At 38.3% G+C, this 20668-nt stretch overlaps 1 protein-coding gene across 1 annotated transcript; it reads left to right on the top strand.

The window, feature by feature from the left end:
• Positions 1 to 69: 69 nt before the first annotated feature.
• On the top strand, positions 70 to 5894 carry trappc3 (trafficking protein particle complex subunit 3). The gene is made up of 5 exons (XM_044138741.1): positions 70 to 239; positions 1272 to 1369; positions 2659 to 2758; positions 3854 to 4036; positions 4569 to 5894. The coding sequence occupies exons 1-5, from the start codon at positions 198 to 200 to the stop codon at positions 4686 to 4688; spliced, it is 543 nt and encodes a 180-aa protein (XP_043994676.1). The 5' UTR covers positions 70 to 197; the 3' UTR covers positions 4689 to 5894.
• Positions 5895 to 20668: the final 14774 nt, after the last annotated feature.

Here is a 20668-nt window from a genome sequence, read left to right as displayed (position 1 = left end):
TTGCCTTTCTATTTCACATCCTCGCTCTTCTAAGCTTTTAAGTTAACCGGAAATTGATGCTTCTATTTGACTAACTTTCCACAACAGGAAGTGTGTGAGCGAACTAGTGATTACGGAACTAAGTTCTTAGCCAGAATCAAATAAATAAAGGATTAATCTCGAATTACCTCCCGTGTAATCCTGTAACTCTTTCCACGATGTCTCGGCAATCCAACCGAACGACAGACAGCAAGAAAATGGTAGGATTTGCTCCATAGGAGCGAGCTAGCTAGCTAAGTTGCAAATGCTAATCTTTGAAAAAATATAGAGCAAACTATTTCATATCTTCGTCAAACAAATGCTTGACAGTCGTGATTTGTTGTTTATGCGCTTGCGAAAAAACGTATTAAAAACACGAAAACCTGTTACGTTTATGTATCATTTATTGCTGGCTTCTAGGGGAAGTGTAGCTCGTATACATCTAAGCTAAAAATATAAAGGTTTACATGCAGTCATAGTCGGCTGCGTTAGTTTTGGGGTGTTTATGTTTTGAGTTTTAATGTTAATTTACATATTTTTAAATAAGTATTTTATCTTAATATGTTCTGGTAACTGAAGTAGCACCACATCCTGACATTAGCATCATCTTTCAGCGGATAAAAAAAAAACGGGGCTTTGCATTCTTAGATTGTGGGGTAGAAAAACCCCCCGAAATACTGTATGTTGATATGTCTCTTCTGAGTGTTTTACCATTGTTGGCTACCACCAGGTATTTATATTACTATATAATTACATGCCGAGGCATAATAATAATAATAATAATAATAATAATAATAATAATAATAATAATAATAATAATAATAATAAAACAAACAACAACTACAAAAAAACATATTCAGCACCAAAACAAAAATTGTACCAAGCTATTATAAAGTAAAAATCTAAATGAAAGAAACATGTAGCTTCTTGTCACATTATTACGATTAATGTTATATAATTTCTTCTTGTGGCATGATAGGAGTTTGGCATATATTTTTAAATTTAACAATATATTTCTTGATACTTTTATAAAGCACAAAAATGTCCTGATTTGTTATTTTAGAAATTTGGATTGTTTGTTTGTACCTGTCAAAATTCCTGTCACAGATTAATAATTTCAGTTTCATACAATTTTGGATCTTTTTTCTTTTAAATGTTTTATTTTACCTCTTTATGTTGGTGTACATTAGTTTACCAACCCATGAGCATTGAAACAGCAAAAAGTAAATACATTGCTGTGCTTTTTCCTTTAGAACTCTGAGCTGTTCACATTGACCTATGGGGCCCTGGTGACCCAGCTTTGTAAAGACTATGAAAATGACGAGGAAGTCAATAAACAGCTGGACAAGATGTAAGTACACTTTAAGAAGCATTTGTCACACCCACTGCAGGTTGTAAATGGTGTGAACCTTTGAAGCAAATCGGTATGTTTAGCTTCCATTGTTTGAAGAAAATCTATTTCATTGTTGTTTCTGTTCTGGTATTGCAGAATGTGTGCATCGTTTTAATTTTCTGCACCATGACCATATAACCACCAGTTATTTGATTACTATACTGAAACTGTTACAGTCATAAAATTGTGGCTTGGTGTTACATTATTAACCATTATTACATTGGCAATTGCTACAAACGTGTTTGAACCAGTAAGTGAAAACAAAGGCATTTCTGCACCAGAAAGAACAAAACTGTATCCTTGAGTGTCTTTGGGAAAGATTGTGAACATACTTTGTGCTCAAATGTCACCTTTGGACAGGATGCTTGACTATCAAATTGTGCATATTCATTATTAAGTTTATCTGTGCATTCTAGTGAACACCGCAGTACATTGGATTTAATGTATTTAATAGTATAACACTAAGGTTAGTTCTTTACGATATTAATTTTGTTATTTCATAACAACGCTTTCTATGAGATAAACTGCATTGTTGTCTGTCATGTGAAAATGTATCTTTGAATATGTAAAAAAGAAACTGTGCGCTGTTGGTTGCAAGTCCCAAAAGCTTAAGTGTAGCTTGGCCATTCTCCTGGTGTAAGATCAGTAACACTGTGGCCTATGTTAAGATTTAATTTTTCACACACATCCATGTATTGTTAGACTTTTTTAGTGGAAAAAAAGCTTTAGAAGTAGCTAATGTTGAGACTAGTTTTAAAGGCAGACAAAACATCTCTTGACAGTCAATCTGGATACAGCAATCCTGGAGCAAAATAGTTTAGACAAAATCATGGATTTGTAGCCCCCAAAAATTCAAAACATCCCTTCAAGCCGGCAGCTCTTTGGACTGAGTGTGCTTTGTTTCTCTGGTTGTATGGCAACCCCGAGCTTAGAGCAGGATTAGACATGTCTCAGCTGCCCAAAGAAGGTAGTAAATGTTCTCTGCCCGCTCTCAAGTTTTCCGCCCAACAGGTCAGAGATGGGCTATGTTAGGATACGGACACATTAATTGGCTTCCAGCTGCAGTCAGGATAAGTTGTCTCGACTTAAGTCACAATTGGCAGCAAGTTCAAGGCTTCAAGTGAGTGAAGCAAAAACGTCTTGAATGATAGAATTCCGTATAATTTCTGCCTCTTTCACCTCTCTCCTAATGTGGATACGAGCATTGATATCCGTTGCCGTTCTGTCTGGCTCCCTCTCACTCACAGGGGATACAACATCGGAGTGCGTCTGATTGAGGACTTCTTGGCGCGTTCCAGCATCGGCAGGTGTCAGGATTTCCGAGAAACAGCCGATATCATCGCTAAGGTAACTGGAAGGTTGCAGACCAATTGGAGCGTGACTGCGGGCGTCTCCCAAGATTGGGGGTGGGAGGAGGTCTTAAAAATTCAGATTAGAGAGATCAAAACACCCCAACACATGACGAGTGAAAGAGCAAAAGTACAGATGGGAGATCATATGTTTAAGGCCAAGTAGAGGAGAAAATTGTAAAGTTTACAGGATAAAGTTATTAGCATTGATTCTAAATGTTAAACTAAGATACCTGCTGCGGTCATGACCTTTTTTTGACCCAAAATGCTGTATTTAAAACTGCTAAGCTTTAGTAAGCTGCATATCAGGTGGAGTAGTTCTACACACGAATTTGGTGCATGTGACGCTGGAAGTTTATAAATTTAATCAAATGTTCTTGAAAATTCTTATGAGTTAATAAAGTCACTGTGTTCCTAATTTGATTTGCATTCCTCCTGCTTTTCTTCTTTTGCTACATTTGTGGTTTTTTTGGACTTACATCCGTTTTTCTTGATGACTTCCCTGACAAGAAAACAGAAAAGCAGCTTTTAGACTTGAGCTGGTTCAGATGTTATTGTTTCGTGCTTAGATGGAACAACGCTTATTCAGAAAACAGTAGTCTGGACTCAAAAATTAATGATTGCATTGTCTTGGGATATCACTTGGCCCCTCATTGAACCTCAAATATCATAGAAGTGATTCATTCAGTCAGTTATGCAAGAATGTTACTCGCAGTGGGTAAAGTATTTAGAAATTTTGCTCAAGTACTAGTCGCCGTACTTTGTAATAACACTATTCAAGTATTCAGTGTAGCAGAAATTCCCACAAATACAACTCTAGTAAATGTAACTAGTTAGTATTACACCGACCTCATGGCTGATCCATTGAATGTTTCATCATTTATTGTTTAATGCTTTTAAATAGGCACCAATAGTTAGATGGGTTTGTTCAACAATATTTGACATTAAAAGTAACTAAAGATAAAATATGTCCAGCTAAACTCACCAAATAAATGTGCAACAAATAAAAGATTGTCTTTTCTATCCAGACCTTGATTTGTTTTTCTTTTCCTCCCCCCTCACCCTTCTCTTCAACATTGTTGTGGTCCGTTAGGTTGCATTTAAGATGTACCTGGGAATTACCCCCAGTGTGACCAACTGGAGTCCAGGAGGAGATGAATTTTCTCTGATTCTGGAGAACAACCCGCTGGCCGACTTTGTGGAGCTGCCAGATAACCACAGCACGCTCATTTACTCCAATCTACTGTGTGGTGTCCTCAGAGGAGCCCTGGAGATGGTAAATTCAACCGCTTCATTTTCCCCATTGTGAATAAGACCTGGTCAGATTTAATAAAATAACATGGCTACCATGGATTAAGATCCTGAATTTGGTGCCTGTGCAGCTGGAAGTTTATAAAATGTATTCAAATGTTCTTGAAAATCCTAATGAGTTAATAAAGTCGCTGTGTTTAACAGAAGGATGTAGACATAGAGTTCATTGTCATTCAGTTGTATGTTTAAAAATGTACAAATTGAAAGAAATTTCATTGTAAGGCTCCAATAATAATAATTAAATAAATCATTGAAAATATATCATAAATAAATCATTTACATGCAAAATAAATAAAATAAATTCTGCATGTATAACCTTTCTGATAATCTGCAGATTTCTTTCTTAGACAGACTCATTTAAAGTATTTTGAAGCTTCATAAAATACTTAAGACTTTTAGTTTGTTATTTAAAAGTTGCCTGTCAAAGGAAGAGTGTTTCTTGAAGTGTTTTGTGTCTCGTTTGGACCTGAGCATATGACATTCTGAATCTGATTTAGGTCCAGATGGCAGTGGATGTGAAGTTTGCCCAGGACAGTCTCAGAGGGGACAACGTTACAGAAATCCGCATGAAGTTCATCAAGAGGATTGAAGAAAACCTCCCAGCCGGAGAGGAGTGACAGAAAAACAAAGACACTTTTATTTTGCTTAGGTGTATTTTTTTTTTGAGTTGCGTGGCATGTTTCTTAATTTATGTATATATTTTTTTCTCAATTAAATCAACATTAATCAATATATGTTACATGATCCTTTTCTCACTGGGTGATTTCAAAACATTTTTACCACAGTTGAATTTGGGACTGGACTATATGAATAGGCTGTTTCAACACATTTGTATGCTTTGATTTAAGCCATTAAAATTTAACTAGGCTGTATATTTAGGGTTGTTTTGCTGAAAGACGTTCTTCTACTCCAGTCTTATGGAGCTTTAAAGGTCTTTAATACCAGGATTTCCCTGTATTTCTCTCCATCCATTTCTCACCCACTCTGACTAGGTTTAATGTCCCCTCAGAGGGGAAAACATTCCTGCAGCATGATGCAGTCACCACATTTCATGGTGGGCTATGTTGTAAGTGTGATGTGCAATCTTAGGTTTCCAAAACATGTAGCGTTTAGCATGTCCACTTAAGCGCTCTGGTGTCTTCTGACCAGAGTACAATCATCCAAATATCTGCAGCTGCTCCAGAGTTACCACGGTCTTCTAACAGCTCGCCTTCACAGTTGTGGCTTTAACTGGTTCTTTCCAGTCAGCCCAGCACGTTTCTTATCCATTCGCAAATCCAGTGCGGTTCCTTCCTGTTGTTTGGAACCGTCTCAAGGGTGGTACAAGCCAGGGCAATCTGGGTATAGAAATTTGAGTGCATTTGTTGATCGGCTTGTGGATTTACGTGGATTTCGTGAAGGTGTTACTTGTGGAAGAATGCATACAGCATCACGTAATGAACAGAAATAAAATGAGAGATCTTGAAGAAACTGGTTGCCCAAAGGTACACGCTTAAAATGACGTTATCAGAGTGTCGACCGCGTTCCCACATTCCTGCTCACGTTCTTACGCACATCCATGCGCACATAGTGAAGAACAGACACCCAACTTGCTAGAACCGAAACAGACTTTAACCGGCTAGAGTAAGACTGAATATTGAGAATATACATTGATGAAATATGAAAAGGTTTAAGCTTCATGTTTCTACTTGAGGTCATTTCTTTGACGCACCAGAGGTGCTTTGCGAAGTCGAACAGTGCTGGATCTGTTACCAGGCCTGTGTTTGTGCAAAGGACATTGAATGAGTCTTGAGTGTGCGTGTCCAATAAACCTCTTGCAAGTGCTCACTTGTGGTTTTCACACCTATGAATGGTTTTACATCACCCAGAAGTAACGAGCAGAACCCCCCAGTTTGTCCCAACACGCACCTCGTCAATAACCCAAGAAACACAGATGGCTTTTCAACTGCCAATGTGCTCACACATACACAAATCATTTCTCCCCTCACATTTAAAGGAAGAGGGAAAGAAAATCTGGTATGGCTTCCATAAAAACATTAGACATGTTTTTCCTATTGTTCTTCAATGTAACAGAGCAACACTTGTACCAAACTCTTCAGACGGTTGAAAGCACTTACGAGGATGAGATTGTCAGATAGGGATTTCCTCCTGGAAAAAACTCTGTCAGCTAATAGCTGCTGGAAATCTCAAGGCTCTACACATCCTATTTTATAGCTGCTGTTACATAAGAGAAACGCCTTTTACGCATTCCTGATCAACTCTGTGGATTTAGGAAAAAAGTTGGTACTGTGGGTGCGCTGGAGTGGGGATCAGTGGAAATATTTTTAGAGGATGTTTTTGGCCAGTGACCCTCGTAACGCTATTTGTGAGGATAAAACTGGACCACTCTTTTTGCAGTAAGCTAGGTAATCTAACGTTGCTTTCAAATTATTTGGTCAGACTACAGCCTTACTTATCAAAATCATAAATAAACAGGCCTTTTCTTTTGTAATAATGGAAAGATTTCCTCTACTCGCCTTGTCGAAATGACAATACGCCTCTATGCTCAGGATCAAATGTAAACAATGGAGGAGATTGCGATGTTGTTGGAGGAAAAACTGGAACTATTTTGAGTTTCTGTCGCCAAGTCCGATTATTATAAGCGGCTTGGGCTTCATTTTTTTAAAGTCGCTTTGAAAATTTAACGAGTTGCTGGTTTGAGATGCAGACAAATACACATGCTGTGCGCGGAGGCCAAAACAAGGATGAATTTATTACCATTCCTACACTCACACTCAGGTGTTAATGCACACTGAAATGACCTTTTCCAAGCACGCAATCTTGCTTTGCAGCCCTCAGAGCCATAACAGGGATTCTCACATATTCTATAACAAGTACCATCTAAATAAATAGAGCTGTCCAACGAACAACGTCTTTGTAGACTTTTTCAAACAGGGCTCAGGAGTTTTAAGTGGGTATTTTACTGCTTGTTGTTTTATTGAAATTTTTTAAATGGTTATTACAATTGTGATATATTGCGACAGTAAATTGCAATTCGTGTTGAAAATTAGTAGGGGTCCTATTTTGGAGAAGCAGGCCAAAATAGCAATGACTTCTTAGTTCATTTTCATCCACTACCTTGTGTTTGCATTTACCTTACAATTAATACAAAAAATTCACTAAAGTCAGGCCAAGTACCACCAGCGGCAGGTGAACCCCACTTTGAGAACCGGGGTTCTACTGTGGGACTCGTGAGAATTTTTGTTGATGGTTTTAGCAGTTTTTGCCCATTAAACAAGAGCTGACTTCAACTTGTGCTCCATTGGATGGGGCTCACCCTTTCCCAAGACTGCAGATGTTGTCGCAGAATAAAAACACTCAAGGGTTGGGAAGATACTGTTATCATATTTTCCCCCATTCCTTCTCTCTCTCACATTTGTTTAAATAAATTTAAGACAGCTTGTTCAACGCCTGAACTCAGCAGGCCTGCTGTTCTCCATTAAAATATCTAATTTTATTAATATTCTTTATAAACGCTGCCTATATTTTTCAGCGAACTTTATTAGGATAGATCTGGAAAACAAGTAGCAAATGTTAAAGGCCCGAGACAGCGTGCGCTGATCTGCTTTAAGCCAGATAAATGTTTCCATGTGCTGTTTATGGAAAACATAAATAAACAGGCCTTTATTTGATGAGGAATATGGAAAGACGATCCATTCTTCTACCTCCACCTCATCTATTTTCAAGCAGAGTGGCCAATGCCAAATCTTCTCATTGGATAAATCACTTTATTTCCCTATTTACTTTTTTAATATTTGTCTGCCGTGTAGAAGTTCGGGAAATGTCCTGCGTCTGATGGGAAATGTGCTCTACTCTTCTGAGTGGATGACTGGAGATTCAGTCATCCAGGACTTCAATAAACAAGTGTGTGTCTGTGGTAAAAATGTTGTGCAGCAACATGAGGCTAAGGTAATTGAACAAGTGTTAAATCGGCCAACGTCACACACCTAAAATATGCAAACTTAAGCGCCAGAGTCGTCTACTTAAACACACTCTGTTTGATTTCTGTGGTTTGACAAGATGCAGTTCTTCGATTTATGTTCACGAGCACCTCAGTAAGCAAATGTGGATGTGGATTTACATATTCTATTAACAAGTACCATCTAAATAAACAGAGCTGTTCCTTAAATCTAATTTGTCATGCTTTGCTCTTCTGTTTATGATCATATTTACACACATTTTTCACATCAGAATTTTATAAAATTGCCATCAGAAATCAAAGTATAAATCCAGCTGTTATGTGAAGGCTTTTACAGTTGCTATTAACTAAATTATAAGTTCAGTGAACTTTGCACACAGGTCAGCTTCTCCTAATGTGGAGAAGCTTAAAGTATGGATATTATTTTAGGTTGTAAAAATACATCAAACACTGTGCGTGGATGTACCACAAGGTTCATTTATTATTGTTTTGTCCAAATAAAAGAGGTATTAAAGTTTATGTGACCTTTTTCTTGGAAGAGGAGCAGTCCTTTTATGGAGCAGAGTCGCATGCTACACCTTAGCTCCTACTTGTAAGTTGAAGATCACTTTTCTTCATGTCTAAATTCTGGGCAACTCTAAATAAAAATGATTTTTATGTCTGTGACTATGTAAAGAAACATTGTACATCATTTAAAGAATTTTTTTTTCATCATTTATGTGCTAAAACTCTGTGTTTTTGTTTGTTGCCTCAGGGCAACATTGCGCAGTTAGGACAATATTATTCTTCAAAAGTGTCATTAATACATTTTTTGTTTGATTTATATAAAACTTCTCATAATCACTGTAGAAAACCTTGGTGTTTTAGACTCCTTGCAGCACAGTGTTGCCCTGAGGCAACAAACCCAAATCTTGTTCCGATTTTACGATTGATGTGTAACTAGGGACCACCAAACTCCCAAAGAATGTGGGAAAATATTTTTCCCCCCAAAAAAAATCACCTTCTAATTGAGTTTAATTAGAAGGTGTGTCCAAACTTTTGGTCTGTACTGTATGTATTGAATTGAAACTTACATGACCCGTGGCATGGGCGTCCACCTAACGTTAGAACATAATACAGTGCTTGTATGAAAGAGTTGCAAGAGATTACTTATTATTGGAAAAAGAAGTAAGACGATTAAAAGTTCAACTTAGTTTGCCAGAAGCCATTAGAATCATTCTCTTGTTTGTTTAAATAAAACAGGACAATAGATCCCATTCTTGCCTGAAACTCCACATCAGAGTCAGGTGACATAAACAATGTGCGGCTAATCTTGGCTCAAATGTTTCTCGAGAAATTTCTGCTTTGTTCAGCGTTCATCGTCAGGGTAAAAGTGGTCCAAAGGCTCCAGCAGTTATCTGTCTGGTCCCATGAGGGGTTCAGACATCCAGACAGCGGCTGGGTGATGCAGAGCCATTTAATGCCTTGTTTTCAGTTTTCCGTCTCTTCTTCCAGTTTCAATTTCCTCCCGGTCTTTTGTTCTTCCTACTTTCCAAGTTCTGATCAGGAGGAGGTTTGCAGACGCTCCTTTTCAAGAACCTTATTTTTTGGGTCTTTTAATCTCACGGTTTTGCGTTTTCTTGCCTTGCTTTCCTCTCTCTTTTTGCCCCCACCCCTCTTTTTTTTTGACCCTACAGCTGCTCAAGTTTTGATTTATGTTCACGAGCACCTCAGTAAGCAGAATGTGAGATGTGGAAACAGAGGTCTTGACTTTGGATTTATTGTGAGTATTTCTCCCTAACATTAAAAATTGTAAACCCATCTTTTTTTAAGTTGATAATTTTTTTTTTAGCTTTTGTGTTCGCATATTAACTTCTACCAAAAAGTAAACTCTTTGAATACTCTGGAGGAATATCAAACCTGGCCTCCTTCAGAGCAGCCAGATTTGCTTGATGGCTGCACAGAATTTTATGAAAATTGCCATCAGAAATCAAAGTGTGAGCAAAATCCAGTTGTTATGGAAGGCTTTTATGATGCATGTCTCCCCAGCAGGCCATCTATCAAACTTGAAAAGCACGATATCCAACCTAATACCAATGCATAAATCTAAACACCAGGTCTGAGGCTTTATGTCTTCAACAACTCGTTTATTATACGCCCACCTAAAGCACCTCTCATACAACTCAGTGTGGCTATTGCAGCACTGAATGTTCTTTTATATGGACTAAACATGTCAATTTTGCAAGTGTGCGTTTTCAATTTAATGCCCTGGAGCTTTTACACCGGAGAGAAACACTAAATGAGAGAAGATATTAGGAAATATTTTGGTGGGGATTGTTGTCATACAATGCTTACCATTCTTAAATTAGAATATTGCATTTGAGAGGAAAAGTTGCCAAAAAAGGAACCTGAACACATCATCCTGCCAATGGAACATGACTTTGGCAAGATCATGTTATGTACTGGAGTGTACTGCAAGAGTGCTAATGATTTGAGACAAGGGTGAAGATTCACCTTCTCATTTATTCATGCAGCTTCTTTATTTTCTAGCTTTCCCCCTTCTCAGTCGCATTTGAGAGAAAAGCTATTGAAATAATTATTTTATTAAAATAAATCATTTGCCGAAGAAATATCTTTCTTCTGATCAAACAAGTTTCGAGCAACTTGTTTTCATTGTCATTGTGTCTCAGTGTGGTTTGTGTTCGGACTGGGACTAAATGGGAGACAAGTAAAATCAAATATATTTGTATAGCATATTTTAGCATCAAGGTAGCTCAAAGTGCTTTATATAACGAAAACATAATCAATTATGAAACAAACGACAAAGATTACATTTTATTTAATACCATCATCAAGCAAATACACATCAAATATGTTGATCAGTTTTCCATTTACTACTAAATCAAAGGCAGTTCTGAACAGCTGAGTGTTTAGTCTTGATTTAAAGGAAATCACAATAGTAATAAGACGAACCTTAGCTGCCACTGTTCTATATTTGAGCTTCTTCGCAATGTAATTTCTTTCTGACATACAGGCTCGGACATGACAGTACCTCTACGAACCACCAGGATTATTGGCTAACTACGCTGATTTTTCTTGCAAGTTTTTTTTTTACCAACCAAAATAGACCTCGGGTGTATGTTGGTTGGATAATCTGAGACACAGTCGCAGCGACTTGCTTGAATGTGTGGAAGTTGCTGAGTACATCATCCAGCAATTTCTGTCAGATCACATGCCAAAAACAGATCCGATGTGACTTGGTCTTCAGTGGAACATCTTGTAGGAACGAACTACCACCACATTTCATAATGAACTCATCCACTGCACTCTGAAAGAGTCACCTGAGACATGGAAGCTGGACAGGGTTGATGGGGGAAGCTAAATATTGGTTGTCCCAGTAGCTAGCATATGCATGTTTTGCATTAGTTATTAAACCAGCTTGAATGTGCTCGGTTTTAGGGTTTTTCCATTGAGGCTGGTATTTGGTACCAGGTTCTTTTTCAGTAATCAAGGTTCCAAGCAATCCAAATCAAGCTGAGAATGCGACATCAGAAGACTGCCCTTTGGCATTCCTGGTTGAGTTACAAGAGTTACTCCGTAACGGGAACCAAACAGGGCCTTTTTAAAAACTCACAGCAATGCATGAGCGTTTTCTAAGCTAAGGTCTGACATACAAATCCTTTGACATTACTTTTTGGCTACCTTGCTATGACAGCCCAACGCACAAGAAAGGGGTACTCAATTGTAAATTAATATGAGAGTCAACTCGAGCTGAGTAGGCGCCAATGGAAAAGAACCATAAATTATAAGCTGCAAAATTTTTTGATTCTGGGGTGGAGGTTCAACTTGCATTTCTTTATGGGGATGTCATTCTCTGCCTCTTAAGTTAGAACAAATTCTTTGCTTTAGAAGGGGGGCTTTCTTTTAATCTTTTAAGCCAGATCTGAGACACTTGTGATTTATGTTAGGATTGAGGCAGCTTTGGAGGTGGAAGTTAAGATACATATTTCTATGTTCAGTTTAACATGAAAGTCCTGTCATTTATAAAGTAATAAACATTCTTCAAATAAAAGTCCTGGACACAGTAGCCTAGTACATAGAGTAAATTCCCAAACTTGAAGGTCGTTGCCAAACATTTCTAGCTGAACATTCAAATGTCCCATTTCCTGATTGAAGTCATTTAGTAACCAGAGCACTGCACAAAAGCTCCTTGGTTTTATTAGCCTTAAGAGCATAATACTTTCTTGTGCTTGGGCATGTATGCTTTAGATAACTTATCCCTCAGCACTTGTACGTGTTTGCATCGACTTCACCTGTGTGCCTCCCTTAGCGTGTTCCTCACTTACTTTGTGCAGAGGTGCTGAAAGCTTTCTCTGTGGGCTTCATAAACCTTTTTGTTTTAGCGCGCCTGGTTGGCTTCAGCTGCGCATTAAAAGCACACCATGCTCTGCTCCAGAAGAGGTGAAGAGGGAGAACATTCAGGAAGCTGTGTTCCAGTTTGCTCGATGATTCCCGGGTTCATCCGCTGGTTGGGGTCTGACCTCTTGAATGTCAGTGCCACCAACAAGTAGCTAATTAAAAGGAAATGAATGGTGTTTAGTGACAGATGCAACACGGAAGAACTGGATTTTGATTTGTCAGCGGACACTTTACTCTCACGCACATACAGCTGCTTAAATTGACAGTAGACACATTGAAAAAAGCTTTTCTTTGTGTACAAACCAGAAGCTTGCTTTGAGGCACAATAGAGGCCTATTGTTGCCAGTCTGATTGTCACAAATAAAGATTGTCCTAATGTTAGTATTTTCAGGAGTCTGATTTCACAGCTGTATTGTGTTTCACGGCTATTAACTGATTTAGCTGTCAATTTATTGTACGAGTGTGTAATTTTTTTCCCATTTTCCTTCTTTGTATTCCATCAAAGTGCTTCTTTTATTCAGAAATATGTAGCCACAATAATTTAAACCAACAACGTCTCCCATAGAAACAAAGGAAAGTGAAACATCATGACTGAAAGCAATCTGTTCTCAGAAGACCACATTTGGTTTTTCTTGCAGTTGGTATGTTGCAAATACCACCGGGACATTTTCAGCCGACATAAAAGCCAGTAAAGTTAAGTAAATGAGACCTGGATGTCCTTTGAGATGTGATCTGGAAGACAAAAGCATAGCTGGAGATTTGAGGGAACGTCCAACGATCCAGCTTTCCCTCCTTCCTCCCTCTGTGTTTTACCGTTTTCTTGGCACAAATAAACAAGTGCAAATATATAATGCTGAGAAAAAACACAGACATGCATTGGCTGAGGTCAAAGTGTTGACAATTCCTTTTAAGCAGCTCACTTTTCTGGCCTGAGTAGACGAAGACAATAGAAATAGGACAGTCTTTTTTTGTCTAAGGAATAAAGATACAGTACTATATACAGATGAAACCAAATATTTTTCTATTGGACATAGATAAGGGTGATGGCAATTCCTAAGGATCAACTTTGTTGTCCTTAAGCCACTTTATAACCTTTTATTGGTATAAACACACCAAACTGGTTGAGTGGTGATTTGAGTCAAATTTGTGACAATTGTTCATAGAGGTTAAGGACCCTGAGCTTACTGGCTAAAGTTTTGTCATGTCGCTTTTATACTTTCTTGTCACAAAAGAAAGTACAAAGAAAGTGCACCAGTCCCACCTGGAGGAAAACCCTTTCTCCAACATACTGTCAAAGTCCTGCTTTTTCAGTTGGGGTGGTGTAATAAGATTCATAAGTCATATTTTTACTCCCGATGTATGTTTGAACATTGTGACAAAAAAATCGCAATTTTAGTTTAATAATACTAGGACATGAGACGGTTGCTATTAACCTTTTTCAGTGAACTTAGTTAGTCACACATCCAAAAATAGAAAGTTAAGCTATATTCTGGACAGGAAGACAGGCATAAATATGATTAAATAATGGATGCGATTATGAAAAAAGATAAAGTGATTTTAAAACCCCAAAATTGCTCTAATTACACAAAAATTACTTGAACCCCAGAGACCATAGGCACCAGTCTGGCCGATGGAAACACCTCCGTCTTAAATGCCCAATCAGTTGGAATAAAAGTGTCAATAGGACCTCAATGAGGCAACTGTTCACAGTCAAATAACCTCGTATTCACGCCCAGCTCTGGTGGAGCATGGTCTGGTAAGCATTTACACTGTAAGGTGGAGGAGTGTGGTTAAAAAACACTCCCTGTTGCTAAACGGCCTTCATAAAGTGTCACTGATTAGCACGTATGCAAACTCTTGCCCCACCCTCACCCACCTGTGAAAAATCTCTCAACTGGGATCTGGGTGGGAAATGGTGACATCATCCAGGCCTGGAGACGGAGTGCGGTGTCGGCTGTTTGGTTTTCCACTACTAAAAACAACAGTTCAGAGAATCATTGTCAGTAGAGCTTTCACTTGGAGTGGCCCATAAACTGTGGGGACAGACAAAATAATAATCCAGGAGTTGGTGTAGTCAAAGGAAAACCAGAGTCAAACGTAACGACATATTTATACAGTAACAAAATCACCATAGATCACAGTAACTTCTTCTCCATTACACCTCTGTGACCTCTGACCTACCTTACCTCCCAAAACACTGAAGGCTTTATAACCCGTAAAGCCTCTTTCCATAAACTTTTGAGAAATTTTGTCATATTAAACTTCACATTTAATAGTTCCAAATTTCATGTTAGAGTAACAAAGTAGCAGATAATGAAGTAAAATTAAAGTAATGCATAGTTTTTAAAATGTTTCACATATTCAAATACAATCATGTGGAGTGCTTTGCAATACAATATATGGGCATCAGTAAAAGAGATTCATTTCAAAGCATTTTCCCTGTTTTCTGTAAAATTCTGGTTCTATCAAATGATTTGGAGATAATCTGTGAACACCTTGAAGTGGATTTGGGTCTCCACTTTGACTGGGTCATTCTAACATCTTAATATTTTTGCATCACCTTCTGTTGCCATTATGGTGGTGGGTACAAGATGATGTACAATGGTAATTTTTCACCTCACATAGTGATTAGCCTCTAGGCCATAAAGCCATGCAGCTTGTTGAATAGCTACAGAGCTACAACAGCTTGTGGTAAACATTACACCGCACTCCTAAACGTTTCTTGCAGCGGTCGTCTTTTTGCCACTCTTTTGTAGGTGATGTTAGAAAACAATTGGCTGTACTTAATTCCTTTTAGAGGAGTCAACACTGAAGTTTACGGTTGTGGCATGATGAAATGTTCAAATTCCAGGTCTTGAGAATGACGTGACCCATAAATAATTAATAAAGTTCCGGTTTACTGCTGATTTGTTGCATCAGTAAACTGGAAAAACAAACTGTAGATTACAATTAATGTTTAAATTATTTCTAACAGGCCATATCAATTATAGACAGCTGAATAAGCAGAAGTCAGAAAAATAACAAAAAGGGGAAAGTGTTAGTCTGTTTATTGATGCTAGAATGTGCTAGCGCTCCAACTAAAACATACATCTAAACCATTACAACATCGTCATTTACGAAATAAGATCAGAACCTGAGTGAGCTAACATGACGTCGGACAACCGTGGAAAGAACATAACACAGTCCCTGTAGTCAAAGGATGTTAGTGCAAGGTGTGGACACGGCAAGGAAAAACTGACAGTCGTCATGGAGAGCTCTGTGAAATGTGAGTCACATACAAGCACTTTGCTGCACTTCCTAGCAGACTTCAAGGCCCTTTCTGAGAAACAGAAAAAAGCAGCTAAAAATAGAGGTGAAAATGTCATGCTTGGAAAAAACCATTTGATATTTCCATTTTCACTTTTTGGCGACTTGTGTGAAGCTTTAAATGTTGGTGTTTTGATATGTTGAGACCACACCACCAAGGGGCCAGGCTTTGCCTGTGGAACTGGGATCTCAGGCAACCAGTTACCGGCAATAATTAAATAACTGTTTTCTACCATTCTGAGAATGTAACTCCAGACGCAACGATGTTTATGGTATGCTTTTTTCTTATTTTTACCTTCTTATTGTTTAAAGGGGCAGTATTATGTAAAACTGACTTTTATGAGCTTTACATTATGTTGCAATGTTACTCCTTCATCAAAAACATACTTGGAGAGTGGCCTTGATTCTTTCATGCAAGTTTGAGAAATCCTTTTGGCAACTATTGAACTGTCTAAACTGCCCGATTGGACCTAGCACCGCCTTCTAGGTGCAGCTCCTTATACTGCCCCTTTAATAAATGATGACACAGTGAAATCATTATTCTGTGACTTGATGAATTTAGGATGGAGTTATTTAAACTTTTCACTGATTCACCAATCTCCAGTTTCTGATGGCATACTTGGCTGCCCTGTACTAAATTTTAAGTATTTTGAACAAATGTTCAAAATATGCCTTTAAACCATGAGTGATGTCAATTATCAGACATGTGTTAAATCAATACTGACAAGCTAAGTAACAGGAGAATTGTACATACATGCATAAAAACGCATAATAGTGAGCTCAGTTTTAAAAATTAAACATTTATACCTAAGTTGGCAGTTTTTACATCTCAAAAACAAGGAAAACCTTGGTAACAGCCTTCTTTGACAAAATACACATTTTCACAGCTGTTTAAAGCAATTGTTGAGAAATTCTTTAAAAACAATTTCTCTTTTTTAATCAACTACACACCTGCCTATCAACAAAAGAACTGGCCCAATATGTTCCCTTGTCCTTCAAATGACCAATTTGACCAATTTTAACATTATGAAATGTAATGCATTAATTTACCTCCTAACAATCAATCTTCAATGGCTAAATCGGCTACTTTATGTTGGAAGTATGGTGCTACAGTTACTCCTTTCATGGTACCACAGGAGGGAGGAGGGTTGTGTGTGTCACAGATGACAGACGAGGCTGCTGTAGGAAAGGGAAACCGGATGCACTTGAAACATGTGAACGGATGGAGAAAAATCCAACTGGAGGCTGTAAGATACTTCCAGGGTAGGTCCTCAGAGTAACCTCAAAGTCGTATCATTGATACAGAGTACTATAAAATCATTGAAGCAGGATAGTTGCCGTCTTGGATAAGTGAGGACAGATGGTTGGTCTTCAATTAAAGATGCATGGATTATTGATATAAGGGGCTTCACAGTGGCGCAGTTGGTAGAGCTGTTGCCTTGCAACAAGAAGGTTCTGGGTTCGATTCCCGGCCCAGGGTCTTTCTGCATGGAGTTTGCATGTTCTCCCTGTGCATGTGTGGGTTCTCTCCGGGTTCTCTGGCTTTCTCCCACAGTCCAAAAACATGAATTACATCTAAAGCAAGCCATGAACAATCTCCTGTTTTTCTAAACCTCACACAGTGCATCGTAAAAGTACTCATTCCCACATTAACTTTGCCACATTTTGTCAGGTTACGACCATAAACTTCAGTGCTCATTGAACCTTTATGTAACAGACTGAATAAAGCAGTTTCTAATTAGAAAGCAGAAAGAAAGCAACATATGGTTTTTAAACTTTTATTACAAACATAAATCTTAACAAGGTAGAGTACATTTGCTTTCTCCCTTGTTCTCTCTGACATCCCTTAATAAAATCTGATCAATTGTTTTGAGAATTCCCCTAAAAGTAACTTAAGGCCACACGTGTGTAATTTAATTTAATTTTAAATAGTTCGGTTTTCTGAACACCTTAGAGAACATTAGAAAACAAACAATATTATGAATAACAAGAAGTATCTCAGACAGGTCAGGGATTAAGATGTGGAATAGGTTGGAGTTGTGCTACAAAACAATATCAGCCTCGGAGAAATTCTGAAGGCCCACGGCTTGTATTGGACAGTTTTTTGCAGAACAGCCATTAATTGTGTAGTCCATAAATGTGGCCTTTAAAATAATAAAATCTATGTTTAAAGTTATATGGAATCTGTTCACAATTTGACAAAGAGGAGGGAAGAGATAAAACCAAACATGTAGACAAGATGCTCAGGTCATATGAGAGCAATATTTGCTATTACATTTTGGCTGATATGAAATCCTCTACACCCTCCACAACATGGTGAGATGGATGTTGTTAAACGCGGGGCAAAGCTGCAAAGTAACCTTATAGAGGCTTGAGATGTGGCAGCATGTGTCATGTTCTGTGTTTTCCTGTGTGTTTATTTTGAAGTTTCCTGTGTGCCTGAGTCTCCGTGTTGTCCTGTCGCCCTTTGATTAGTTCCCAGGTGTGTCTCGTTCCCTGATTACCTCATGTGTATTTAGTGTCACCTGTGTCTCTATGTCTTTGCCGGATCCTCATCACACTTGGCGTCCTGTTCCCCGTGTTCTGGTTTTTCATTAAATTTATTATTTTGAACTCCAAGCTGGTTTTCTCAGTGTCTGCCTCACCTCCACCACCACACAACGTGACAGCATGGGGGGACTCACAATTCAAACAGGGCAATAACCCTAAATATACCACCAGAGCTGAAATAATTGAATCAAATCATATTCTAGTGTAAGTCGAAATCCATACCAAGATCCACCATTTAACGTCGATGTAGAAAGTTTGATTTGAAAAGGTACAGGTGAAAGTGCTCACTTAGCTTCCTGCTTTAACCTGACCTTAAGGTATTCCCTCTCAATTGATTTGATTGTGCTTTATTTTTTCTGTACATTCCTTTTGTAAATTTCAGATGATGTAATTGTAGTGAAGTCTCTGCTGATTTGATTGTTTCAAATTACCTTAATGGTATATCTATCAGAATGTGCATTTGGGCCAGGCCTGTTCTGTTGAAACCTTGTCGGCCCATCCCAGATACATTTTCCTTCCTAAAACTCTTGATCCCATTTCCCAGGCTAATAGGTTTGTACATTTCAATCGGCACAGCGCTTAGGTTAGGCCTGGAGAAGGACGGCAGTGAGGCTAGGTGGAGAGAAAAGGAATGAAAAACAAGAGGAGGCCAGCGAGACACACATTTCTTTCTTTCACACCATGTGTTGCCGTAAGATATTCATTTCCTCTGAAATTCTGCTCCCTCTGGCTTTTCTTTGTTTTTCTTTTTCATCACTGTCAGTGTGGCTGTTGTAAAAGCCACTGAATCCCATCTTTACCTTGGATGTGTCTTTTCAAATTGGTTTCCTGAACTGAGCCACGCACAGTGCAGCTGTAACCGGAGAGCCGTCTGCTGTAGCTCTGCGCTGCCAAAGTCCATTAAGAATGAGCATGTTTGACTTCTAAAAAGCCTGTTGTTGTGACTGAGGAAATTGAATAATTTTATTTCTAAGGTTAAATGCTGAGAAAGATGTGTTGACATGTGAAATTTATAGTTGACTCTTAGTCGCAGCAAAGAACACTGTGAATGCCTTTAATCTGACAGTAATGTTATATTTTGTAAGATAAGCTCTCTTAATTATTTATAGTTTGTTTAAAGGTTAAGGAACATTAGTCTGAATAAAGACAACATCCCTGTCCCTCATCAATCACTTCTTTTCCTTTTAACAAATCTACATCTGTCCTTCTCTCCATCTAAAGTAACAAAATTATGAACTGATGATGCAGTTTCCATTTGAATTTGCAGCAGTTCATCATGGCATTATAAAATCGCAACTTTGATTGTATTACAACTTGCAAAGCAACCTCTTTCAGTGTGTGGGTCTGGTTGATTTGCCGTGTCAGTAGACGACTTTTCAAAGGATATCTGGAAATACAACAGTTTCCCACTTCAGCTCTGCACTAAAATCTACTTCTGATTGGCTGTTAAAGTCTCTCACCATCCAGGTACAATCTGGTAAAAATGAAGGCTTCAGTTGATTGGAGGCTTGTTTTAAATATGACACTAAACTCTCAGAAACTTTTGCCTGGATGCTGGAGGCCAGATTAGTAAAATCTTAGTCTGCATTCTAAGCTACGTTTGTCTGTTTTGTATCTAAAATTTCAGGCTTGTTTTTTGTTTCTTTTTGTCCCGCCATCATGGTGGAGCTTAGGCTAACTTAGAAGAGGCTTAATCTCTGTTTTGTTAGTATCAGGATTTTGGTTCCATTGAAACTCAGAGGCAGACTGCTTGCCTGCTTGGAGTAGAACCAGAAGAGCTGAGGGAGATGGATACATCGGTCCACTTCATTGGGAGTTCAACAGCTGTCTCTAACCAAGTAAGGTACTATCTATTCCTGTTTCACTGTGTTAGATGGTTCAGAGAGTTCAAATTCTGAGGAGAGCCTAAAGAAATCTGATTTCACCCATTTTCATTTTTTCCACTCTCCCTTCATAGATTCTACTACTTAGATTTAAAATATCTATTCCCTTCCTTGCATTGATAAGTAGTTTAAAGATCAAGTTTGCATTTTGCTTTCCTTTGTTTTAACCCTCTTGTGGTCTAAAGAGACAGGGTCATTTGGTGCGGAGGGATTGCATTGAGCCCCCGTACCCTTTTACAAAGTTGTGTTTTTTTTGTATGGTTTCGGGAACTGACGGTCTGATGGGATACCCTCACCCTTCCCTGCTGTCTGACCGCGACATTTGCAGCCATTCTCCTAAGTGTTCTGCTAAGTTCACAGGAGGGTCAAATTAATCAGAAGCAAGAAAACAGCATTTCAATTAAGACTGTGTTTCTTCTTACGAGAAACCACCTCTCCGCTGTCCCACCTTTCTTCCATACCTCACCTTGTACTATAAGTGAATCTAGCGGTCCTGTGAGTA

This window comes from Gambusia affinis, linkage group LG14 (genome assembly GCF_019740435.1).
Source record: "Gambusia affinis linkage group LG14, SWU_Gaff_1.0, whole genome shotgun sequence".
In the NCBI taxonomy this organism is placed as follows: Eukaryota; Metazoa; Chordata; class Actinopteri; order Cyprinodontiformes; family Poeciliidae; genus Gambusia; species Gambusia affinis.
Note: the sequence above shows the minus strand (reverse complement) of the source record. Positions and strands in the feature narration are given on the sequence as shown.

Bases quoted from the DNA above. Each gene is read 5' to 3' on its own strand.
- trappc3 (XM_044138741.1), top strand. From the start codon at position 198: ATGTCTCGGCAATCCAACCGAACGACAGACAGCAAGAAAATG. The intron at 1,370-2,658 runs GTAAGTACACTT...TCTCACTCACAG, and splicing joins AATAAACAGCTGGACAAGAT to GGGATACAACATCGGAGTGC. The intron at 4,037-4,568 runs GTAAATTCAACC...AATCTGATTTAG, and splicing joins TCAGAGGAGCCCTGGAGATG to GTCCAGATGGCAGTGGATGT.